We start from the raw sequence: 27,114 nt of genomic DNA on the forward strand, positions 1-27,114 counted from the left end.
CCACCAGGCCAGCCAGTACATCAATAGAAAGGGCTACTTTTCAATGGTGCTGCAAGCACTGGTGGACCATCGGGGACGGTTTACAAACATCTACGTCGGATGGCCGGGCAAGGTTCATGACGCTCGCGTGTTCAGGAACTCTGGTCTGTTTAGACAGCTGCAGGAAGGTATTTACTTCCCGGACCACAAGATAACTGTTGGGGATGTGGAGATGCCTACAGTGATCCTCGGGGACCCAGCCTACCCGCTAATGCCCTGGCTCATGAAGCCCTATACTGGCGCCCTGGACACAGAAAAAGAACTGTTCAACTACCGGCTGAGCAAGTGCAGAATGGTGGTGGAGTGTGCTTTTGGCCGTATCAAGGGGAGATGGAGAAGCTTACTCACTCGCCGTGATCTCAGCGAAACCAATATCCCCATCGTTATTGCAGCTTGCTGTGTGCTCCACAATCTGTGTGAGAGCAAGGGGGAGACCTTTATGGCGGGGTGGGAGGTTGAGGCAAATAGCCTGGCTGCTGATTACGCCCAGCCAGACAGCCGGGCGATTAGAAGAGCCCAGCGGGACGCGCTGTGCATCCGGGAGGCTTTGAAAGCCAGTTTCAAGGCTGAGCAGGGTACCCAGTGACTTTTAAGTTTGTGGACACAGAGGCAGAACTTGCCCCCGTTTCTTTACCCAGTTGCCGTCGACTATCCTCTCCAATTACATACCCCCTTCACCCCCTTCCCAAAAAATAAAATCTGTTCTGTTTTGTTAATGGACACCGTTGTCTTTATTACTGTTTTCGCGGGAATGTTTTAAACCTGGGACGCAGACTGTGGCGGGGGGCGGGTTTAGGGTTGTGATGCAAATGATGCTTCTAAACTCCAGGAATGACAGGCTCCGCGGTGGTGGACTGGTTGTTTCAACGGAGCCTGCCAGCCCTCCTGGCCGGGACTGCGTGTATGTGTCGGCTATGTGACTGTCTTGCAGGGGGAGGAGGGTTACAGATCCCCTGCTGCGCGGCTCTGTGATCCAGGGTAAGGACCGCTGCATAAGATCTGTAACTGCCCTCCCCCGCCACCAAGTCACAGAGCAACACCACCGCCCCCACCACACAGAACATGAAAACCACCTCCCAGACTGACCAGGATAACTAGTCACTGCACTGTATATGTGCCCTGCTGCTGCACCTGCCCCCTGCTAAAGGTGACTGTCCTGTCCAATGACCAAGCCCCTTCCCCCCCCTTCAGACAGACTCCCCTCCAAAAGAAGAGGATGGAAACAGAAATGAACAGAAACATATTCTTTATTGACAACCGCACATGGAACGGGGGCGTGAAACTTGGACGGGGTCTTGTGTGAGGCGGGTAGGAAAGGACTTTTCAAATTTTGGGGAATGAGAGCCTTCTAGTGGTAGAGCAGTCTGCAGGGGTGGAGTGAAATTTTTCACGGCCCCTTCCACCCCTCCGTGTTTGGACTTTGGGTGAGGGGGGTATGGGACTTGGTGGCGGGGCAGGGCAGTTACAGAGAGACTGCAGCGGGGCTCTCTCCTCCTGCCTCCGGTCCTGCAGAACATCCACAAGGCGGCAGAGAGTGTCTGTTTGCTCCCTCATTAGTCCAAGCAGCGTTTGAGTAGCCTGCCTGTCCTCCTGTCGCCACCTCTCCTCCCGTTCAATGTTTGCCCGGTGCATTTGGGACAAGTTCTCCCTCCACTGTGTCTGCTGGGCTGCCTGTGCTCGGGAGCATGCCATTAGTTCAGCAAACATGTCTTCCCGTGTCCTCTTCTTCCTCCTCCTAATGTGCGCTAGCCTCTGGGCAGATGTGGCTGTGGGAATTGGAAAAAGGGAGTGAATTCCTGAGACAGAGCAATGTATCTGTGAACAGAGAACATAGTCTCTCTGTGAACAAGACCATGCAGAGCACCTATCACACGCGCACTGAGGACAAGGTCGAATTTTCGGCCCTCTTCTACAGTGCCTGCGGTCTTGCTGTGGCGAGCTGAGGAGCAGGGCTGGACACCGGACTTTGTCTAGCTGGCAAACATGGTAAGCCGTAGACTTGTGGCCGCTTAAAACTTTAAGAGTGGCACTGGCCTCCTTTCACATAGAAAGCAATGCGAGTCTCTGCTGGCAGCAATCCTGCAAGCATGAACTCTGGCCCTGTCCCACCCCCTCGTGGCTGTAAACCGCGTGGCTGTAAACCGGCGGTTGCAGTTCTGTAAAGGGACGAGCAAGCAGTCCCAATACTAACTTTCCCCTACCTAATTCACAGCAGGGAGTCATGCCAGACATCACCCTCCTGGAGGTCTCGGAGAGCCAGAAGGAGAAGATGCTCCGGGACAGCCTGCAGAAACCGGGTCCATTTGCTGCAATGCTCTGCAAGGCCATGATCCCGGAGTACCTGCTGGCGTTGTGGCAGGGAAACGTGTCCTACCACGGGGGGCCTAATAAGCTCTCCCTGCCCAGGAACCTGCTCATGAGGCTGGAAAAACACCTGCAGGAGGCGTATGAGGAGTTCTCCCCGGAGGATCTCGCCTCTATCCCCGGTTACATTGACCAGTTCTTGGCTTAGGTGCCCTTGGAGGGACAAGTGACTGCAGGGTTTTGGGCACTATAATCATGAAGCGGACATTGTGAAATTTTTTGAAAATGGTTCGGACTACATATTGAGGCGCCCAAAGACAGACTAATCATGATACACTTTGCACAGATTCCCCTTTTGTTTGACTTTCCTGTTTACATGTTTTGAAGCACTTTACCCACTGTTAATATTTTAAATCTTCCTGTTTTGTTGTAAATAAATGTTTACATGTTTTAAAGCACTTTAGCTACTGTTAATATTTTAAATATGCCAGTTATGTTGTAAATAAATGTTTAGATATTTAAAACACTTACTGCTTGATCCTTCCCCTGAATCTGTGTCTGGGGTAACGGCGGGGGACGGTTGGTAGGGGATCTCTGTCAGGGTGATGAAGAGCTCCTGGCTGTCGGGGAAATCAGCGGTGCCAGCGCTGTCGACTGCCTCGTCCTCCTCATCTCCTTCTTCATCTTCCCCGTCCGCTAACATGTCGGAGGAACCGGCCGCGGACAATATCCCATCCTCAGAGTCCACGGTCAGGGGTGGGGTAGTGGTGGCGGCCGCACCTAGGATGGAATGCAGTGCCTCGTAGAAACGGGATGTGTGGGGCTGGGATCCAGAGCGTCCGTTTGCCTCTTTGGTCTTCTGGTAGCCTTGTCTCAGCTCCTTGATTTTCACGCGGCACTGCGTTGCATCCCGGCTGTAGCCTCTCTCTGCCATGGCTTTAGAGATCTCATAGGTCTTTGCATTCCGTCTTTTGGAGAGCAGCTCAGCAAGCACGGACTCATCTCCCCACACAGCGATGAGATCCAAGACTTCCCGATCCGTCCATGCTGGGGCCCTCTTTCTATTGGATTGCACGGCCATCTCTGCTGGAGAGCTCTGCATCGTTGCCACTGCTGCCACTGCTGCTGAGCTCGCCACGGTGTCCAAACAGAAACTGCGCTTCAAACTGCCCAGACAGGAAAAGGAATTCAAATTTTCCCGGGGTGTGGCTGGTCAGAGCATCCGAGCTCGGACTGCTGTCCAGAGCGTCAACAGAGTGGTGCACTGTGGGATAGCTCCCGGAGCTATTAGCGTCGATTTCCATCCACACCTAGCCTAATTCGATATGGCCATTTCGAATTTAGCGCTACTCCTCTCGTTGGGGAGGATTACAGAAATCGATTTAAAGAGAGCTCTATGTCGAACTAAATGGCTTCCTGGTGTGGACGGGTGCAGGGTTAATTCGATATAACGGCGCTAAATTCGACATAAAAGCCTAGTGTAGACCAGGCCTAAGAGTCCTACTAGCTACATTGAAACCAAAAGTAATTAAGGCTAAACCTTTTCTGCACAACAAAAACTGAAAGTAAACTTCCACGTTTCCAAGTGTAAATACCAGTATTCGCTCCACTGTAAAGGGGGGGGGGGGGAATCCACACAGATACTAATGTAATTCATTACATAATGACATTTATAAACCTTGAGTTGACCTCAAAAGTTGGACATTTTCCACCTTGATTCTGTATTAAAAAAGCAGCATCTTTTAACTCATTGCAATGGGAGGGGGGGGGGGGAGAAAGAGAGGTGTGCTCATTAATGTAATGTATTATGTTTAATTAAACTGTTTTTAACAGATTACAATAGCTTTAGGCCTTAACATAGGTTTTCATTACAAATTTTAAACAGGTTTATTTTTAGAAAAAAAAGCATGTGTAAAAAACCACAAGTTTTAAAAATAGATTTGTATCCGCCCTGAAAAAGGCAGACATTTTTATCTGCTTTTCCATCAGGGTTCCCTTACACAAGCCATGTAAATACCTACCACCTACTTCTGTTAATGTACAATAAACAAATCCAACCATATTCATAGTTTCAGTTAAGCAGATATAATTTTTTTTTTAAAGTATCCACACAATATAGGCAGAATGCTTATGACAACAAAAATGTTATTTTCTTTCACCCTCCCTACAGTCAAAAGTCCATGTACTCTATGGCAAGCAACTTATGTTTTGTGGGAGATTCCCTGGATTGTGTGGCAGGAGTGCAGCAGACTAGAAGTTCTGCTAAAGCTTCATTTAAGATTAAAGATTTAAAAAAAAAAAAAAAAAAAAAAAAATAAAAAAAATAAATATAAAAAAAAAAAAAAAAAAAAAAAAAAAAAAAAAGAGAGGCTATTATAGTAATTGTTCCATATGTTCATATTCAGTTCATTAATTTCTATATTAAATTCAATATGATGCTGTTCCTATACAGATTTTGAATTGACAAGGTATAACTATACTGGAAGAGAGTCATGAAAGTAACTGGAGGTTTTCGTAGTTATGCAGGTGACAGTGGGGGCTTTAGTCATCTGGGGAGGTGTGGGAGGCATGTTAGAGAAGAATCCCGTAATCCTGTTCTATATAGGTTCTAATACTGTGCTCATCAAGATAGTACCCAAGCACCTTTCAGTAGTGCATTAAGCAATGGGACTAATATCTGTCACGTATTTGTTCTCTTACCCTCTCCCTAGGGGGAGAAGTGTGTGCAGTGGAGTGTTATGTTTGGATTTTTTTTAAAAAACAATACACTCACAGCTATATGTTTGAGAAGTCAAGGGTCAAAGAAATGTACCTTGCACTAAAAGTGGGACATGGTGAGGTTTGTGATGGTACTCAGGGTCCTGGGGGAGTTTATTCCAGTCTTGGGCCAGCCCACGTGAGACAGATCTGACTCCCGCACAGATAAGCTTTACTCTTGTAGAAAGTTTTGTTAACGTTAGATATTTCTGCTTGAAATAAGCAGAAAATAGTCAGCCAATATTTAACCAATCATCATTTCTAGGTTTCACAATTAAAACCCTGTTGAGAAGACTGGAGCAGTTCACACCTCTGAGCTATCATTTCAGCCTTGTATAGATTCAGGCAGACAGTTATCTCACTGTACACATTTCAGTGTTTTCTTTGCAAGGATATGGATTAGAAATATTTTTGTAAGTAAGATGAAAGTTTAGATTCTGGATTACAGTTCTGCAGCAGGTGGTGGATTCAGTGGCTAGGGTGACCAGATGTCGCGATTTTATAGGGACAGTCCTGATTTTTTGGGTCTTTTTCTTATATAGGCTCCTATAACCCCCTCACCCCGTCTGGATTTGTCACACTTGCTGTCTGGTCACCCTATCAGTGGTGCATGCCAGTGCAGTATTCACAGGACAGTGACCACAGAGTAACTATATATACACACACATTAAGTGGGCTAATATTTGGGTGAGAGTTCTTATGTTTGCTGGAAGCTATTCCAAAACCATGCAGCTTATAGCAAATACAAGTTAGTTCTACAGAATTTTCTTGGATTGGTTACAGAATCTATAAGTGTAGCTGAATTTAAAAAAAGTTAAGGCAGTAAGTAAAAACATTTTAGAGATCAAGATTATTACTTTGGCACAAGGAAAAGGAACAACTTTGTTTTCAATTTAAGATGCTCTAAAGTGTAATAATTCTGAAATTTGTAAAATAAAATGGATAAAGCTGATTGCAATTCTGAATCTCTCTAGCCTGTGTAAACACACACACACACACACACACACACACACACACACACACACCCCCTCTCACCCCAGCCCATAAACTTTTCCTAAAACAAACAAACAACAAACAACAACAACAACAACACAAAAAAAACCAGTTCTCTAGGATCAAGACATCTTACAATAAGCCAGGGTATGCGCAATGGAAGGTGTCAGCCAGCAAAGAATAGATTTCAGTTAAATTGTCAAGGTCATGAATGTAGACATATGTCATAGCATACAGTTATTAGGCTTCTTGTAGGCAGAGTTCTATAGCCACTTAAGCTGGGTTTATTATTCAGGCTAACTCAATACCTACTGTTTTAATGAATGCAATGTGTGAAACACCACATCAACCTTGGGGAGATTATGGGTTGGGTAAACCAATCTAGGAAGTGAGTCTGCCAGACTGCACAAGTTTAAGTTGGCACATCCCCTTGCTAAATAATTATAAACAAACAAAAGAAAAAAGTATCTTGCTTATGGGTTTGTAGTAGTGCTATAGGAAATTTAATACTGAGTGGTATAATTAAAGCAAGCCAGTTGGGGGCGGGGGGAGGGAAGAGGAGAACACCTAAAAGAAGAGCATATTCTTATTCATTTGAACAATGAAAGGTCACTATTTTTTAGAAGAAACTAGTAACTGGAATTTTTAAAAAGCTACACTTTGAGGAGGTAAAGCAATATATATTTATTCTCTGTAACATCTAGTCACCAAAAGGTCTATTCTTAAGGCATGGATTTTTGTATCAGATTCTAAAGGAGTTAGTATGATTCAGCCTGTGACATGGTGAATACCACAAAACTTAATTTTTGGATGTCTGGAAGAAAAACAAAAAACCACTGATTACCTGAAATGAATAGGCAACTCTTGTATATTTAAGAAGCAACAGAGTCCTGTGGCACCTTTAAGACTAACCGATGTATTGGAGCATAAGCTTTCGTGGATGGGCGTTCACCCACAAAAGCTTATGCTCCAATACATCTGTTAGTCTTAAAGGTGCCACAGGAGACTGTTGCTTTTTACAGATCCAGACTAACATGGCTACCCCTCTGATACGTATATTTAAGAGTTATTCACACTTTATTTCTATGGCTACGTGAACAGCTTTACTAGAAAAGTATTAGCCGTTTCAGTAGCGAAGTAGCTAAGACTGGCTTTTACTCAGTCACCATTAGGTTTAGAAGTCAAAATACCATTTAAGTGGTGAAAGCTGAACCATCATACCTGGTATCCAGTTCCCCTTCACTTCCCTGTATCTTACAGATTTCAAGAATAAGTGATCTGGGCAGAGTTCTCATCTTCCCCCCACCCTTTAAGACAATTCCTTCACCCATCATTCACAGTAAGATGTCTCCCTTCTGCTCTTATTCTAACATTCATGCCTTCTTTCTCACTTTTATTATCTCTTCCTCAAGGATTCTGATTTTTCCATGGGTGGACCATATCCTACTAGAGTCTGTGGAGGTGATCCATGAGGCAAATTCTCACTAGTTTCTCTACATCCTCTTGCCAATGTTCCACCCAACCCTCTTAGCCCTGGTCTACGAGTTTAGGTCGAATTTAGCAGCATTAGATCGATTTAATCCTGCACCCATCCACACAATGAAGCCATTTTTAATCGACTTAAAGGGCTCTTACAATAGATTTCTGTACTCCTCCCCGATGAGGGGAGTAGTGCTGAAATTGACATTGCCAGGTTGAATTTGGGGTAGTGTGGATGCAACTCAACGGTATTGGCCTCCGGGAGCTATCCCAGAGTGCTCCCTTGTGACCGCTCTGGACAGCGCTCTCAACTCAGATGCACTGGCCAAGTAGACAGGAAAAGCCCTGCAAACTTTTGAATTTCATTTCCTGTTTGGCCAGCGTGGCAAGCTGATCAGCACAGGTGACCATGCAGAGCTCATCAGCAGAGGTGACCATGGAGTCACAGAATTGCAAAAGAGCTCCAGCATGGACTGAACAGGAGATACTGGATCTGATCACTGTATGGGGGAGACGAATCCGTGCTATCAGAACTCAGTTTCAAACGACGAAATGCCAAAATATTCGGGGGGGGGGGGGAGAAAGAGGAGGAAATCTTCAAGGGCATGAAGGACAGAAGCTATAACAGGGACCCGCAGCAGTGCCGCGTGAAAGTTAAGGAGCTCAGGCAAGCCTACCAAAAAACTAAAGAGGCAAATGGCAGCTCCAGGTCAGACCCCCAGACATGCCACTTCTATGATGAGCTGCATGCAATTCTAGGGGGTGCCCCCACCACTACCCCACTGCTGTTCGTGGACTCCTGCAAGGGGGGAGTCTCACGCAACAGGGATGAGGAAGATGAGGAGGAGCAGGAGGATGACGGTAGCTCACAGCATGCAAGCAAAGAAAGCGTTCTCCCCGACAGCCAGGAACTGTTTATCACCCTGGAGACAATACCCTCCCAAGGTGGGCTCCCAGACCTTGAAGGTGGAGAAGGCACCTCTGGTGAGTGCACCTTTGTAAATATAATACATGATCTAAAAGCAAGCGTGTTTAAGGATTAATTTGCCCTGAAGACTTGGGATGCATTCGCGGCTAGCACAGCTACTGGAATGCATTCAAGCAACATCTGTTCTCTCTCTCCGTGTTATCCTCAGGAGAGTGATATCATTCATGGTCACCTGGCTGAAATAGGGGAATTTTATTAAGGGGACATTCAGAGGCAAAATGCAACCTTGTACTGAAAGCACATGCTATGTAATGTCCTCCCGCACTGAAAGAGCTCAGCAAAATGCATGGAGGCAGACAACGTCAGAGTCCAGGAAAGCACAAAATGAACACGAGGACAGGAGGGATGTTTAAGAGGAGGACAGGAGGGATGTTTAAGAGGAGAGGTGGCGAGATGCAATGCTGAGGCTACTGGAGGATCAAACTGATATGCTCTGGCATATGGTTGAGCTGCAGGAAAGGCAGCAGGAGCATAGACCCCGCTGCAGCCCCTGTGCAACCGACCGCCCTCCTCCCCAAAGTTCCATATCCTCCTTACCCAGACGCCCAAGAATGGGGGGGGGGGGGAGGGGTTGGCTTACAGGGAAGTAGAGTGAACCAAGGGGGCGGGTTTTCATCAAGGAGAAACAAAACAGAACTTTCACACCATATCCTGGCCAGTCAAAAACCGGTTTTCAAAGCTTCTCTGATGCGCAGCGTGCCCTGCTGTGCTCTAACCGCCCTGGTGTCTGGCTGTGCATAATCAGCGGTTCGGCAATTTGCCTCAACCTCCCACCATAAACATCTCCCCCTTACTCTCACAAATATTGTGGAGCACACAGCAAGCAGTAATAACAAGGGGAAAACTGGTTTTGCTGAGGTCAAACCAAGTCAGTAAACTGCGCCAGCGAGCTTTTAAACGTCCAAATGCACGTTCTACTACCATTCTGCACTTGCTCAGCCTATAGTTGAACAGCTCCTGACTACTGTCCAGGGTGTCTGTGTATGGCTTCATGAGCCATGGCATTAAGGGGTAGGCTGAGTCCCCAAGGATAACTGTAGGCATTTCAACATCCAACGGTTATTTTCTGGTCTGGAAAGTAAGTCCCTTACTGCAGCTGTTCAGACAGACCAGAGTTCCTGAAGATGCGAGCGTCATGTACTTTTCCCGGCCATCCCACGTTGATGTTGGTGAAACGTCCCTTGTGATCCACCAGTGCTTGTAGCACCATTGAAAAGTACCCCTTTTGGTTTATGTACTGGCTGCCAAGGTGGTCCTGTCCCAAGATAGACGGAACGCATATCCCTATTGCCCCACCACAGTTAGGGAATCCCATTGCAGCAAAGCCATCCACTATGACCTGCACATTTCCCAGAGTCACTACCCTTGATAGCAGCAGGTCAGTGATTGCGTTGGCTACTTGGATCACAGCAGCCCCCACAGTAGATTTGCCCACTCCAAATTGATTCCCGATTGACCGGTAGCTGTCTGGTGTTGCAAGCTTCCAGAGGGCTATCGCCACTCGCTTGCGAACTCTGAGGGCTGCCCTCATCTTGGTATTCTTGTGATTCAGGGCAGGGGAAAGCAAGTCAAAGTTCCATGAAAGTGCCCTTATGCATGCGTAAGTTTTCCAGCCACTGGGAATCATCCCAGACCTGCAACACTATGTGGTCCCACCAGTCTGTGGTTGTTTCCCGGGCCCAGAACTGGTGTTCCACGGCATGAGCCTGCCCCATTGCCACCAGGATGTCCAAGTTGCTGGGGCCTGTACTTTGAGAGAAGTCTGTGACCATGTCCTCATCACTCTCATCACCGCACTGCTGTTGCCTCCTCGCCTGCTTTTGCAGGTTCTGGTTCTGGACATACTACAGGATAATGCGCGAGGTATTTACAATGTTCTTAACTGCCGTGGTGATCTGAGCAGGCTCCATGCTTGCCGTAGTATGGCGTCTGCAGGACAGCAGAAGTTGCAGCGGCGGTGGATGACGGAATAGATATTTATAGAGAGATGCCACAAGAATAGATATTTATGGAGAATGACGAGAGGACCTGCGAGGTGGATTCATGAGAGCAGGAAAGCAGAGTTGCAGCGGAAGCAGGAGCCCATGACAGCCAATATGGAGAAATCTGCTATCGATCAAGACAAGAGCAGGAGATCAGAGTTGCAGTGGTTGGATGTCCAGTTTTGCCAACTTATTGCGCCATCTGCTGCCAGCAGCACCAGGACACAACAACACTGGCGGTGTCCCTTAGCTGAGCAGGCTGTGCACTTGCCGTGGTATGGCGAGACAAGAGCAGGAGAGCAGAGTTGCAGCAGATGCCATGAGAATAGATATTTATTCAGAATGACGAGAGGACCTGCGAGGTGGATTCATGGCACCAGGAGAGCAGAGTGGCAGCGGAAGTGGTAGTTTGATGACGACGGTTAGCAGTCCTACTGCACCATCTGCTGAAAGCAATATGGCACCCGCATGGAAAAAAAGGTAAGAAACGATGGTCTGCTGTTGCTTTCTTGGAGGGAGGGGCGACCGATGACATGTACCCAAAACCACCCGCGACAATGTTTTTGCCCCATCAGGCATTGGGAGCTCAACCCAGAATTCCAATGGGCAGCGGAGACTGCGGAAACTGTGGGATAGCTACCCACAGTGCAACGCTCCGAAAGTCAACACTAGCCACGGTACTGTGGACTCACTCCGCCAACTTAATGCACTTAGTGGGGACACACACAAACGACTGTATAAAATCGCTTCCTTAAAAAAAAAAAAAAAAAAAACACGACTTCTATAAATTTGACCTAATTACGTAGTGTAGACATATCATTAGTTTGATTTGCCTATTGCTAACCCTGCTCCTCCTTATATATCCCTCCTATGCTTGAAGAGCATCCCAATCAATGTTTGCCAGCAGGGCTGGCCTTACCATGAGGCGAACTGAGGCGAGGGGGGGGGGAGGGGAAGGACGCTACTAGGACCCAGAGTGTAGAAAATTGTGTCTGTTGCTGGAGCATATGTATTCTCTCTGCTCTAGATGCACAGAGATGGTGGAGTGCTGTGCTGGAGGAAGGAGGGCACAAGAGACTTAACAGGCAGGAGAAAAGGTGAGAGGGAAGAACAGAAAGCAGCAAGAGCTGCAGGGAGAAAGAGGAGCCGCCGCCTCTTATCTACTTCTCTAGTACCCCCAGGAGCCTGAACTGATTAACACCAGCTTCTCTGGGAGCTTCCTGTTTCCTGCTGCTTCCCTGAACCCACTTGAGGAGAACAGGCAGTCAACTGAAGTAGTAGGAACCAGTTAGGCCCTTAAGATGCTGATATCTTCCCTCACTCAGGCCCTGCTACCAGCCTGCTTATTTGTCCCCTTCAACTGAGTGTTGAGAGCCACTATAGCTGGCACAGAACAGCAGTCATGAGTGAAAGAAGAAAACCTCCCTCTGGGACAGCATTCAGAAGAAAGCAAGCAAGCAAGCAAGCAAAGGAAGCTTTTCCAGCTAAGCAGGAAGGAGCTCTCCAGAGATACATAGGCACAAATGTTCACAGTGAGCCTTCTGGCCCCAATGAGGATGTGAGTGGTGAGGAGATGCCTGATCTTCCAGTTAGTCAGAGTGCAGGTGACCTGGCAGCTACTGCAGCATCCATATCTCCATCTCAAATGGATGTAACCATGCACATTCCTGAAGAAAAGTGTAGATCAGAGAAGAGTGTGGTGGAGGCGCAAGAAACAGCTGCTGCTGAGTTTAGTTCCTTAAGTCTAGGTGATCCAGGACTGTGGACCCACTTGAGCAGTAGCCTCAAGGACTTCCTTGTACTGCATGGGCCACAGCAAGTGAAAAACCTCATGTTCCCCAAAGACAATGAAAATAGAAGTTTCCATCCAACACATTACTGGCATGAAATCCCCAATGGTGACCAAGTGGAGAGGCCATGGCTTATGTACTCAAAACCCCAGAATGCTGCATACTGGTTTTGTTGCAAACTCTTCCAGTCTAATGTTCTAGTCATATTGGGTTCTACAGGAACAAAGGACTGGAAAAATCTGGCTAGAAATCTGGCATGCCATGAGAAGGCAGCAAATCACCAGAGAGCATTCCATAGGTGGAAAGAGCTTGAGATGAGACTAAGGTTAAAGGCTACCATAGATGATCAGCATCAAGAGAAGATTGCATCAGAGTCTCTTTGCCGGCAAAGTGTTCTGAAAAGGCTCATTAGCAAGCATTCTCACAATGGCACCCAAAACCTAGCACTGTGTGGCACTTCAGATCAGCTGTATATGCCAAAAAATGGAAACTTCCTTAAAATTGTGGAGCTGATGGCAGAGTTTGATGCTGTACTCCAGGAGCACTAAGAAGAGTCACTACCCAAGAAATGTACACACACCACTACCTTGGAAAAACAATTCAAAATGAGATCATACAGTTACTGGGAACAAAAATCAAACAGAAGATTGTGGCAGATCTGAAGTCAGCAAGATATTACTCTGTTATTCTGGACTGCACACCTGACATCAACTGTCCGGAACAAGTGACTTTAATGGTGCGTTTTGTAACAACAACAGAACCTAGTGAAAATGTCCCTGCAATGGTGACTGTCAGAGAACATTTTCTAGAATGTATTGACATTGATGATACTACAGGATCTGGTATGACAAAATGTGCTTCTTAAAAAGCTGGAGGATATGGGAATTGCGATAGCTAACATGAGAGGTCAGGGCTACAATAATGGTGCCAAACATGAGAGGAAAGAACAGAGGAGTGCAGACACAGATCTGAGAGTTAAACCCTCGAGCTTTTTTTGTCCCATGCAGTTCTCATTCATTGAACTTGGTGGTCAGTGATGCAGCATCAGCTTCTAGTGAGGCTGCTGAATTTTTTTTCATGTAACTCAAAGCATCTATGTATTTTTCCTCTGCATCAACTCATCGATGGCAAATTTTGAAGCAACATCTGGGAACATCCTCTCAGACACTGAAACCACTGAGTGCCACACGATGGGAAAGTCGAGTGGAGGTGATAAAGCCTATCAAACACCAAATTGGGAAGATAGAGGATGCCATAGTTGCCATTATGGAGGATAATGCTATGACAGGAACTGTTCGTGGGAGAAGAGTGGCAGAGGGAAATGGAATCACCAGAAACATACATAAACTTCAAATTTCTGTGTGGCTTAGTGTTCTGATATGACATACTATTTGAAATAAGTGTTGTAAGCAAGAGACTCCAAGGTGTTGACCTTGATATATCTGGAGCAATGGAACAACTGGACAAAGCAAAGTCATACCTACAGTCTTACTGGTCAGATGAGGGATTTCAAAACGTTCTGAAGAGTGCACAGAAGTTGGCAGAGGAACTTCACACTGAAGCTATTTTTCCACCCATTCAAGAATACAAGAGTCACCGAAGAAGACAACATTTTGATTACGAGGCATGGGATAATCCCATAAGAGACCCCAAACAACAATTCAAAGTTGAATTCTTTAACCAGGTGCTAGATTGTGCAATACAGTCAGTTGAAGAACATTTCATGCAGTTCAAGGAACACAGCAGTGTATCTGAGATGTTGTATGATATTCTAAAACTCCTCACTATACCTGAAAAATATAGGTGCACAAATAAGATGACCACCCTCTTTCCAAATGCTTTTGTTGCTCTGCGCATACTTCTCACACTTCCTGTAACAGTTACTAGTGGAGAACACAGCTTCTCCAAGCTGAAGTTAATAAGAACACATCTACGCTCCACAATGACACAGGAGAGGCTGGTCGGCCTTGCAACCATCTCAATAGAGCATGAGCTTGCCCAGACTGTGGACCTTCAGGAAGCAGTTCAAATCTTTACAGCCAAGAAGGCATGGAAAGCACCACTTTGATTATTCAAACAGATAAAAATGACAGTGTTTACTATGCAGATAAGAAAAGTTAAATTTGCTGTTCAGGCGTTTGAAAGTTAAGTGTTACTTAAAATTTTTGAACAAAGCATTTTAAGTTGTTAGATATTTTAAGCAGTTAGTCTATGAAGAGCAAGTATAGAGGTGTTAATTCTATTTAAAAAACATTTGCCAACAGTTATCACACAGTGGTGTCCAAGATATCATAGGTTTCCTTGAAACAAAGTAGGAAATAACTGTTTTATTAGATTCATTAATTTGGAAGTCAACGAGAACGATTTGTGGCAAGTAAAATAAAACCGCTAGTTTTCTGACATAAGGGCTATTATCAGTTCTAATACCACGTCAAACAGAAGCAGCAAAAGTAGACATCCTTGCCATGTACACCTTGTCAAATTAAATGGAGAAATAGTAATGCTATTTACAAAGAGTGTCACTTGTAGGGCCACATAGTGCACATACAGCTATTACTCAAATTCTGGCTCAAATGCAATGTTTTTGATAACATGAAACACAAGTGGCCACAAATGGCCACCCTAGGCCACTAAATGTTTTCTAGTTATCCAATGAAGTAATCCTAAACTATGTTTTAGTTTCTGCAAAATAAGTGAATAATGTTAATAAACCTGCAAAGATTACTAGTGACTAAGTTTTATAGAGACCACTTTGTCCGTGTTAGCATTGGGAAGCATTAATTCTAATCTGATTGAGCAAGTATGTAGGCTAGGAGGAAGAAAGATCCAAAGGTTAGGGCACTAGCCTAAGATGTGGAGACCAGGGTTCAATTCTCTGCTCTGGGACAGACTTCCTGTGTGACCTTGGGCAAATCACTGTGCTTCAGTTCCCCTGTAATCTGTAAAATGGGGATATAGTACTTCCTTACCAAACAGGGATGCTTTGAAAATAACTATATTAAAGATTGTGAGGCACTCAGATACTACAGTGATGGGAGCCATATAAGTACCTAAGCCAGATCACACTTTTACATTGTCACCTGATTTCATTAATATCTATGAGCATTTAAAAAAAAAAAAAAGCCTGTTTTGGGGGTCAGGTGGCCCCAATCCTGAAAATATTTACTTGCTTCTTAGTTCACACATGCATGAGTAGTCCCCTAGACTTGAATGGGACTACTCAGATGCTTACAGTTCGACACATGTAATAAACATCTGCAGCACTGGGGCCTATCATTGTGATGTCATGTGATATGTTGGGGCAATTTATCATATTAGAGATACATTTTACAGAGGGGAATGAGAGCAATTTATCTGCAAAGCTCTTAATATAATCTTTAGGCCATGGATTCTTGCTACAGAGCAGCTGTAAATAACAAAACAGAAATTACAGAAACTACAGACGTTTATAAGCCTTCGTTCAGTTCTGGTGCAGTTGGAATTTTTTCCAAAAAAAATATTGTTCTAGCAAAGTTTAGTTTCTCCAATTTGAGCTTTGCAGTGTAGAAGTATATTATGCAGCTAGAAAACTCAGCACTATTTGAATTTTAGTATTTCTGTTCTTGAATTTTTTGTTTGTTTGTTTTTTTGCAGAAGTGCATTCCTTAAAGAAGGAACACCTTACTAATTTATTATTCTCATACTTTGTTGCATAAATAAGATTATTATGCCTCCTTGCAACATGTCTAGCTCTTTGGAGTTTTATATATTTTAGAATTTGGGTATTACAATATTCCTTTTCTTCAAAAAGGAAACATGTCCAGTAACTTTTTCAGGTTGTTCCTTGTATTTATATGCTGCATAGGAAATAATCTGGACTCTAATCATCACTATAAGGATTTACCATCATACGAGAAGTTTGGTAGTTTCTTTTGAGTTGGTGGCTCATTCATTATGAAATGAGTTTTGTGTATAAACTGAGCATCCTTAAAAAGAAAAAAAGAAAAAAGTTTCCAAATCATCCCCCTTCTAGGTATTGCCTTTAATATTAATACCCAGAAAAAAGGGTGCACGATGTGATATGCCTATATATATTTTTGTCTGTACTAAATTGTAAAAGGATTGTGGCGTTAAAAGGAGAAATTCTGCATTCTGAACCCAAACAGATAACAGAAAAGTATTAGACCGAAAAGTAAAGTCCTTTCTCATTGATTGCAATTATCTCCAGACACCACATCCTTTTACATCTTTCATAGTAGCTTGAACTCTGATTTAGCAGACTACCTTTTCAGGAAAGGCAGAGGATCCGTCTTTCCATATGAAAAATAACCAAGTCCCAGAATAAGTCACCTTACATGATTTGTGACCAGTAGTACTCATTTGGGACAAAATTCACCCCATGTGCAGACACAGCTGACACAAGGACAATGTTCAACATAGGCCCCATGTAAGCACTAAGTAAAACTTGAGCGGTGCATAAGACTTCTGCTGTCTGTCTAGGGATTAAATTTCATTCTTGGATAGACACTAGCTGAGACTAGAGTCCAGTTTGTCCCTCCACTGCCAGCACTCTAAAGAGGTCTCATATCATACTACACAGATCTTTAAACTGTATATATAAAATTACTATAACAGGTAAATTTTCGTAAGTTAATTGTAAGAATAGGTGCAAAGTGTTCTGATAGAAATGTGGTTTTTCAAGTGTGTGTCCATTTAAGTACAGAAGTGAGCCAAGAATTAAAAAAACAAAACAAAAAAAAACCACACACACACTTGCAGAAAAGAAAATAAGAGTTCTACCTAAAATTCAGTCTCTGCATTTCAGATACCAGTTCATATGGGTAGTTCCTTCTCTTTCCATGAAAAGAAAGCAGAACATCCAATCACAACACTTAACTTTTGGTACCTTACCAGACTTAGGCTGGGACATCTCGAATTGAAACTCTACAGCTCTCAAATAAAGACATGTTTAAGTTAGATGCATTGTTATAGAAAAGCAATAAACTACTGATTTTAAGTCCACTGATTGGCTTTTTATTCAAAACACCCCAAGGGGAGAAGAATAAATCCACATGGAACTTGTAACAGGCAAATTTTGTTCAGTCTGACTTTAACTGAGGTGCTGTTGCTAACCAGTAAGGGAGCACAAAAAAGGTAGATGACAACTGTGGAGCAGAGATATTGCTCTTGGCACACAAGTGGGAATGTAAAGGTACATGGCCTGAACAAGTTCAATAATTAGATAGTTCTCAGAGAATCAGTATTTCTGACAAGGATGACTCCACCCTAAAATGCCTCTTTGAAACTAATAGGATTAACTATTTAAGGTCCAATATAGATCAATCGCCTGGCAAGGGTAAAGCAAACAGTTTCCTCGAAATCTGACTGGATGCCTACTTGACCACTCCTATCCTATATCCAAAAGGTGATCAGCTATTAATTTAGTTAGATCTTAATTTTATTTCAGGGGTCTTTAAGAATTAGATGGATAACATTCCTGGCAAGCTGTAGAAAACATTGAGCTTTGGTAGTTCAACAAACTGATTTTCCAATGAGATATTATTCCAGGCCTTCAAAGTGAAAATGTCAGCTCAGTGGGAAATTCCAGGAGACACACTCTGCTAGTTGAAGTATGTCAACTCAGCACACCGAATTCCTTGTGAGAACCTATGTTTCTTAATCAGAGGTAATTTTTTTTAGCTGTATTCCCTCTGCTGTCTCTCTTTAGATTGGAGAGTGGAAAGAATTTCTCTAAGATTAATTAGAAAGAAATGCAAGTTATCAGATCTCCTTTAGGACTTGGTCCAGAAGTTCTTGAAAGAACTTTGTTCCTTTGTAAGAGAGTGATCATTATAAATATTAATAGTTTTCATGCCCATACCTAATGCACGAGTGTTTATATAGCCACCACACTGTACATGTGGTACGACGGTCCCACAAGGTAGAACGTTTTTGCTAATTGACACTATGCAAAGGATCACATGGTTAGTTGCTATTTATTTTCCCTAATAAATAGGAGTCTTCTGGCATTCAGAAACCTACTACTGTGTTAAGTAGCAAGCATATATTCCAAACTGATTAGCTGGGAAAGTTTTTAACACCACCTTTTAAAAAGTAATCAGCTAATGTTAGTCTCTGTGACATCACAAAGAAGGAAGGAAATAAACATTTAATGGCCTATGGAACTACAGTAGCACTTGCCAGGAGTCCTCTTCCAAAGTGGAAGAAAATATCCTTGAGGGTTTTCAGTATTGTGAGGGTTAAGTTGTCTAGGAAAGGCAAACAGACTAAAAGTTACATATTTGCACTGTAATTCCAGAGCCTGGAGATAACTCCTCCATTAGCAATGGCTGAGTTTCTCCAGAGAACCACACATGTTTACCATCAGCTTTTTATAACATTACAGGTTTGTGTGTGCTAACACTGTCATCAGAAAATATATTCTAGATCCTAGAATGCCTTGACCCAACTCTCTAGAAAAGCACTCTAGATCCCATGCAGGACAAGGGGTAAGAATTATAACTAGATACAACATCTAGAGACAAAGCTGGCAGCACTTCGGAATTAAAACCACAAGACTGAGTATGACTCTGCTACAGGGAATTCCCTTCACCACTTCAAGCCTTAATAGGAAGGCAAGTGCACACTTGTGGCAAAGCACCAGGCCTGGGAATCAGGAGACCAGGATTCTATTCTTGGCTGTACCACTGACTTCCCACGTGATTTTGTGAAAGTCAGCTTCTGTACCTCAGTTTCCATCCCCGATCTGTAAAACTGATTGAGTAAGTCACTATTTATACTGTGAGAATTTAAACTAGTTTTGTACAGCACCAACCTCCTTAGGCAGAAGTGCAAAATATAACTTCCAAGACGCTTCAACTCTTACCACTTTGCAAAGCAGAAGCCTTGGCTTTTCGGTCTGAAACAGCCATTTTCAGTTCCTTTGTGGCAAGGTCACATGCCACTTAAACCAGCATGGCTGAGGTTTCAGCCCTTTGGGCAAGTGACCATAACAGCACAACATAGTAAACAGACACCACTATAAGCTGGGGAAAGCTTAGGTCACACTTTACATTATTGGTTTCACGCTCTGACATAAGACAATTAAGCAACTACCAAAAAGTACTAACCAAATTTCAACCTGGAATAAAAAGATGTATGAGCCGCTGCCAAAAGTGACCTTAGAGGTAGAAAAAGGCTAGAAACACCACAGCACAAACCCAGAATCCATTGCTACTGGCTGCTTTACTACTTATCATTTGACAGGAAAAACAACCCATCATCCTGAACTGATGTTACATGGTGCAGAAACACTATCTTTTATATTCTTTTCAGAAACTTATGAAAGAGGTCACGCTCTCGGTAAAGTAGCAATCAACCTCCTCAGCAAAAGAGCAATAGTTTTCTATTGAAATAAAGTTATTTATAGGAAGTCATGCAACTCATCTGATTTTTCTAGACAGAGCTCCAAAACATGTTGCCTATTGCATTATAAAAAGTTACTGGTGTTTTTCAAAAAAGTAAGTACACTTGGATTAAATGCCCTTCTATTCAGCTACTTGTAAGTACAAAACAAATTCCATGACATTTAACTGGCAAACCTGCAAATCCTTCTTTTAAAATATGTAGTTTTTTTCCCCTAAGCTAATTTAAGTAACTGATGATACAGGTAAAAAGTGGTTGATTCTATTATATTAAAGAATAACTAATGTTAATATTGCAAGGCTGAGGATTCCTAATTTAATTAAATTTTCAGCTTTCAGTACTTGGGCATTTGCAGAGTCAGACCCTTTGATGTCTGTTTGAAGACACTTTCATCCTTTTCTGAAAGACAATGAATTATGTTGTCATCTTTACTCTGACCCCCCAACATACTAAATCCCAATTTCACCCAGCCAAGCCTTAAAAACAGTCTACCTTTAAGAACAGTCTTGCCGAATAGACTGGTACGTGTACCTATACATGGCCCCAATGCTGCAAAGTGAACCTAGAATGGCATTCCACATGAAGTAGTTCCCATATGTTCAAATCCTTTTGCATGCTCAGGGTCTATAGTATTTCTAAAGCTGGTAAGGGGTATTTTAGAAAAAAGTTTACTTATCTATCTTTACCATAAGGAGCTTGCTCCCCAGTTTTACTCACTCATGTAAACAAAAAACAAAAACCCCACAAATGAGTTATTCAAAAACACATTCCCCTCCATAAATTTATTATGCAAGAAAGGTAAAGTATTTTATTCAGCAAGCACTCAGTTTTATCCCTTTAAATGGGCAACAATTAAGTTTCCTCAGTCTCCTTGCTAACTCAGTCACTTTCAGAAGTGAAATCTCCTATTCACCATTACACACATTTTAAAATTGTATTTTAGAAATGCAGCTAAAGTAAATACCAGGCTGTAGAAGAAAACCAAAAGATCTGTATGCCTTCTGCCCTCCAAGCCCCAAAACAACAGTTAGCTTTTCTGTGGCGTTCACTTGGCTGGGTCACACAGAAAAGCAAGTTGCTCAGCTCAGGCCTTGGTTTTGTATTGCGTATTCAGTAATGTGCACACACTCCACCTTCTTCCTGGGCTTCCACCTTTTGGGGGAGGGAGCAAAATACTTACCACGTCCCACTAAAATCCTTTAGGGAGAGATACTTTTCTCCCCTGCAATCTCCTTTTTCCTTCTCCTCACCCCATGGGTTTTAGGGCACAAAACTAACAGCAGGAACGGTGGGGATACACAAGGGGGTGGCTCTCGCTCTCTCCAGGGCCTACACTCTCTTTGTTTAGGGCTCCCAGCTTCTCCAACTCCCGAACTAAGAACCAGACACGCAGCATAACTAATCAAGTGGTGGGCAAAACCCCTTTCTCCCCCCATCCCGCAGAATGCCCCCAGGCTAAGAGAGGCGACATTTTCAGCGGAGAAACAGAAAGCGGGGGTGCTGAGTCAATACTTTATGAAATGAAAAGAATAGAAAGGGGCAGCCCGAATCAGTGGGGGTGGGGGGGCAGAAAGGGGTGTTTCTCCCCATCTGTAGGGGAATCAAGGCAGGGATAGGCGAGGCTCTGAAGAAGGCAGGCTACACGCGTAGTGTCTCGCCAGCGGCAGCCCCAGTGTGTCTCAGGACCGAGCTCGGAGGACGCCGCTGGCACACAGCTGGCATGCCCCCCGTGTACTGGTTGCTAGGTGCTGTGCCCCCTTAGGCACTGGGTAAACTCGCCCCCGCAGGCGATGGATTCACCTGGGTGCCATATGCTGCTTCCCAATGGGGACGACATACCCCGGGGTGCTGAGTCACCCCATGCTAGGGGGCCGTGCCCCATACCCTAGGGGCAACGGCTACCTCTACCCCCTTCCCGTGGGTGCCGGGCGCCCTGCGCGAGCGCTGCGTGCCCCCACCCGCTGCTCCCGGCTAAGTGGGTGCCAGGTGCCAAGTGCCCCCCTCCCCCGCCAGGGGCCCGGCCCGCACCGTGATGTTGCAGTGGATGGTGAGCGGCGCCGGCGGCGGCGGGCTGCTCCCCGGCGGCGGCGGCAGCAGCACGAACTGGCAGTGCAGCTCGTCCAGCTTCCAGGAGACGATGCGGAAGCGCTCGTGGTCCTTGTCGAAGATGGACTCGAGGAGCTTCAGCTCGGCCTTGAGCCCTGACACCGACATCCTGGCCTCATCTCCGGGCCCGGGCCTGCGCCACCTCGCCTCACGCGCCCCGCGCAGCTCGGCTCCGGCCCGGCCTGACCCGGCCGCGCCTGCTGGGCGGAAGATGGCGGGGAGCAGCCTGAGCCGGTGGAGGAAGCAGGAGCGGCGGCAGCTCCCTTTGTACCAGCCTCCAGCACCCTCTCACACATTTAAAAGGGCAACAGCGGAGCTAGCCACCCCCTCCCCAACCGTGCTGGGCCGGGCCCACCAGCCACCCCGCCCCACGCAACAGTGCAAGGGCGGCCCCTCCTCGCTCCGCTGCCTTCAGGCAGGGTTCCCTCCACGCAGGGCCCCCTACCCGCCACACATATAGCAGGGCAGGGTCTGTAACCCTTCCTCTCACCCCCGCCCCCAGGACAGTGCTAGGCCAGCCCCCTACTCACTCCCCTCCCCTAGGACAGGGTTCACCCCCCTCCACACCCACACACACACGGGCAGTTCCAACCCATACTTATCCCTCCTCCCCCCACACAGCAGGGCAGGATTCAACCCTCCCCCCCAGAGGGCTGGGCCATCCTTGCCCCCAGATGTCCTCATCCCTCAAGCTGGGGCTGGGTTGGCCCCTTACCCCAGACACAGATTGGGGCAGGGCACTTAACTCACCCCTACCCTGCATGAGACACACACCTCACACATCAGGGCAGGGCCCACCCACCCTCCTTGCTCACTTTCCCAACCATAGACCCAGCAGGCAGGATTGGCCTCCTTCCTCCTATCCCAGATACAACAAGGCAGGGCCCTTACTCACTCCTAGCCCTGCCCCATGCACACCTCACACCAGGGCAGGGCTCATCTTCCTTGCTCACCTCCCTCCTCCCACTCACACACCAGTGTAGATCCAGCTCTCTAGTCACTCTCATGTGCCAAGTCTGTGCCACCCCCTAATCTTTCCCCCTCCCCCAGACACATTCACCAGGGCTTACCTGCCTCCCTACTTCTCCACTCATACACACCAGAGTAGGGCTAGCCCTGTACTTACAACTCCTCACCCAGCAGCCACAGGGCAGAGTGGGGTCCCTACTCGCCTTCCCACTCCAAAGACGTATATACTAGGTCTGGTCCAACCTGGTCCACTAGGTCTGCTATGCACATCAGGGCTGACCTGACTCCCTACTCCATCCCCATCCACTAGCCCTACCAGCTTCGTGGTCCTTGCAAAGGGTTTTCACTGTTCTGTAACAGCAACTCCTATCATGCCTGACAAACTCACTAGCCTTACCAGCCTCCCACTCTCTCCCCCAGCTACGGTGACCATATTTTCCTATACTGAATATGGGACACATAGTAAATTACTTGTATTCAAGCGAGTTCAACAGTAATCAATCAGAACTATGCAGTACAAACGTTCAAATTAACATCAAGTTGACTGAGCCCCCATTAAAAAATACTGTGTAGTAGAATTATTTTTATTTCCCTTCTTATCTTTAAGGCTTTAGGGTTCAAACAAGGAGGGGGTTACACACACACCCCTACCCACATGCACACACATGTGGAGAGGTGACACACACACTTCTGTACACCTCTCTTACACGGGAGGGGGGGGTGACTGACCAAGCTGAACCTCTTTGCCCGGCACTCTCTGCCCTCTATGCCTGGCTGGGCCCCCAGGATGGACCCGCCTCTCCTGGTACTTGGCACCGCGTCTTCCCTATGCAATCCGTGGGGGGCACACAGGGTCGCATGGCCCCCCCCAGATTTCTGCCAGGATTCACACCAGAATGTGGCCAGCAGCAGCCTTTCGGCACTGTGCGCGAGGGAAGGGACAGGAGCTACTTCCAGTCACGGGGGTGGGGGAAGGGGGAAGGGATGACCTGGCCCCCATCTTTGCAGAGCTCATCTCTTCCTCCATGCTCCCACGCCTCTCTCCTCCCCCCTCCCCCCCCCCCCCCCCATGGCTGGAAGCAGCTTGTCCCTTTCTGCCGGCGCAGTGTGGAAAGGCAGCTAACACCTCCAGGCTATTGCTGGCCAATGACATAACCCAGGTGCCTCCTGTCCCCTGGCTACAGCACAGGCAGGAAGGGGTTAAGCCCTAAAGATGCATTGTGCACCAGGGCCCAGGGAACCTGACTGCAGGGGCTTCAGCAAACCAGGCCAGAGAGGGGCTCAGCAGGGCAGGGTGCCTAGGGGATGGAACAGACCCGTGCTCCCTGGAGGCAGGACCCAGGGCAGGGGGCTGGGGGGGAGCGAGTGCTAAGCCCCTGCCCCAAGGGGCTGCTGTGGAGACTGCAGGTTTAGGGCTTGAACAGGCTAGAAATCGCTTCTCCCCAGCACCCCAGAGCTTAGATGAGGGGCAGAGAGGCTTCCCCGTGCCAGCACTGTGTAGGGCTTTGGCACATGCAGGGCTTGGCTCCTCCTGGCCAGCGCCCCAGGCTGGAGGGTCTTGGGCTTTTCCGGGGCGCCAGCCCAGCCAGAGGCAGTGGGGGAAGGAAGGAGCCTGCCGGCCGGGCTGTTAGTGAGCTGAGCATTCTGACCCAGGGCTGGTTCTCCACACAGCACTGGGAGCAGGATGCGCCCCGCCGGGGGGCAGAGGAGGGCAATGGAGGAGCAGCAGGGCTGGGGGAGGTGAAGGGGCAAAAGCAGGGAGAGGACAGTGAGAGGGGGAGCACATAAAGGGCTGATGGGTGCAGGGCCGGCTTTAGCAGGTACGGGGCCCCACGCCAGGGCGCAAATTGTCTAGCGCCCCTCCGCCCCAACTCCGCCCCCTCCCTGCCCCATTGGATCCCTCCCCAAATCCCCGCCTTGGCCCCACCCCCTCACTGCCCCATTGGATCCCTCCCCAAATCCCCGCCCTGGCCCTGCCCCTTCACTGCCCCATTGGATCCCTTCCCAAATCCCCGCCCTGGCCCCGCATCTTCCCCAAGCACACTGCATTCTTCCTCCTCACCCCTCCCTCCCAGGCTTGCTCTGATCAGCTGTATGGCGGTGCAAGCGCTGGAGGGAGGGAGGAGAAGCAGAACGCGGCTTTTTTTTTTTTTCCGCTCCGCCGGCAGTCCCGGATTTTGCGGGGCCCTCTTAGGCGCAGGACCCCATTCCGGGGAATCGGCCGAATTGGCTTAAAGCCAGCACTGGATGGGTGGGCAGCACAGGCGACACATAACCAGCTGCTGCCTTGCGCCTGCCTGTACTTACCAGCCACTGCAGTGCACAGCCAGTTCCGGCCAGAAATAGGAGGGGGGGCAAGGCCCTGTTGGCCAAAAGCCAGCATGCAGCAGGGGCTGCGCTGATGGACCAGCAGGGGGAGCGTCCGGCCCCGCCACCAGCATTGCACACTCACCCTCATCATCATCAGCCACTGGAACCCCCCACTCACTGCTGGTGGGAGGGCAGCTGGGATCCGGCCAGCAGCAGGATCCGCCAGTACTGATAGGGGGAGACAGAAAATACAGAACAATTTGCCCATTTTTAAGAAAAAGTCAGGACATCTGCAGGAGGTCTTAAATATGGGACTGTCCGCTTAAAAACGGGACGTCTGGTCACTCTACCCCCAGCCATCCCTGCTCTGCTAATCCCACCAGGTTGCCAATTTCCCTCTAACTGCTCCCCGGCTAACACACACACACTCTGCTGGGCTGCTTCTGCAAGCTTCCCAGTTACCTCCCCCCATCCTGTTCTGTTCATTAGCAGCTTTTCAGTTATCCTTTATTAAACACAGTTATTGTTGTCTAACATAACAATGTAACTCCCTGCTCTCCATGTGTCAGTATATAATGCCTGCATCTGTAACTTTCACTCTATGCATCCGAAGAAGTGAGGTTTTTACCCACGAAAGCTTATGCCCAAATAAATCTGTTAGTCTTTAAGGTGCCACCAGACTCCTTGTTGTTTTTGCAGATACAGACTAACACGGCTACCCCCTGAAACATAACATGTTCATTTCTCCCATTGCTTTCCCCATCCCCTCAAAAAGCCCATAATCTTCCTTTCTCAATGGACTTGAATTGCAGCTTTCCCAGCAAAATTGATGTTTTACGTTGATTTCACTGTCCCATTCTCTAGTCTTCCAAAAGGTTCTCCAGCATAAGCAGGGAAGTAAAGGTCTGAAATTTTGAATGAAAAAGGGTCTGACAGCACACCACAAAATATGAGCTCAATCTTGTAAGGTGAGGAGCACTCTAGCCCTTATCAAGCAAAACAGCTGTGCACCTGGCTAGCTTTAATCATATAAGTAGTCCCATTGAACTCAGATCAGATTAGGACCAGAGTTTTCAGCACCTTTATATCCCTCCACCACAGATATGTCTCCAGCATACAGAGAAGCATGGAACTAGTACCCAGCATGCTTCTCTACACTAGCAGGACAGGGCAATGTTGGCCAAAGGCAAACCTCTACTTTTAAAAAGGTGGCATGGGGTCTTTTAGCATCCAGAGTGTGGACAGGACCTATTTTTTCAGGTTTCATTTGAAAGACCTTCGGATCTGATGAGGTTCATTTGTATTTCTAACACTGTATGAAGCTGTGACAATATGAATACATTAGATTATTATATTTCACAATCTATATAAATTTCTTAGATTGTGAGCCCCTCAGATCAAAAACTTCCTGAGTGTTTTGAAAGCACCTAGTACATGGAGGGCAATGCTCCATATAAATAATACACAAGAGGGTTTATTTTAAATTGAGATTTCTAAATGTCCCATTTTGAAATAAAGTCCCAAACCAAATTCCATTTCTAAACACTCCCAAATTTTGAGGAAAGTTAGATCTAGATACAAACGATTTAGATAGTCCCACTCTCTCTAGCAGTCCAAACCAAAATACTGGATTGGAAAGAAACCCCGTTCCTTGGTCCAGCCATATGACAATAGAAAAGAATCACAGAGTTGAGTTCTTCTAAGACTGAACATGGAACTTTATTAGAATAAGGAAAACTATATTATCTCTAAAGCTGATCTATTTAGATTTATTATAGAGTTTCTGCCTAGATCCTTCCCGGCCCCCTTCTGCCTGCCTTCCTGCTACAGATTTAAAGAAACAATACACGTCTACACAGACTCCACTCTTCTATAAATCTCCCATCACAGTTATCTATATTTAGTTCTACATTGTTCAAGCTGCAATGTAATAGGACCTCCTGTGAATTCATTCCTGTGATAAAGACCTTCAGAACACATCAGGGATCCTTTG

General features: G+C 46.3%; 1 protein-coding gene across 1 annotated transcript in view; it reads right to left on the reverse strand.

Moving 5' to 3' along the window:
• Positions 1–22,136, reverse strand: part of UBE2Q2 (ubiquitin conjugating enzyme E2 Q2) — an 88,205-nt gene extending 66,069 nt beyond the window's left edge. Inside the window, exon 1 of the mRNA XM_024205427.2 lies at positions 21,765–22,136. Coding sequence (XP_024061195.1) covers positions 21,765–21,950 — 186 coding nt within the window. The 5' untranslated portion in view covers positions 21,951–22,136. The remainder of the gene's footprint in view (positions 1–21,764) is intronic.
• Between the last annotated feature and the right edge of the window lie 4,978 nt (positions 22,137–27,114).

This window comes from Terrapene carolina, unplaced genomic scaffold (genome assembly GCF_002925995.2).
Source record: "Terrapene carolina triunguis isolate 2854851 unplaced genomic scaffold, T_m_triunguis-2.0 Scaffold67, whole genome shotgun sequence".
NCBI classification, from domain to species: Eukaryota; Metazoa; Chordata; order Testudines; family Emydidae; genus Terrapene; species Terrapene triunguis.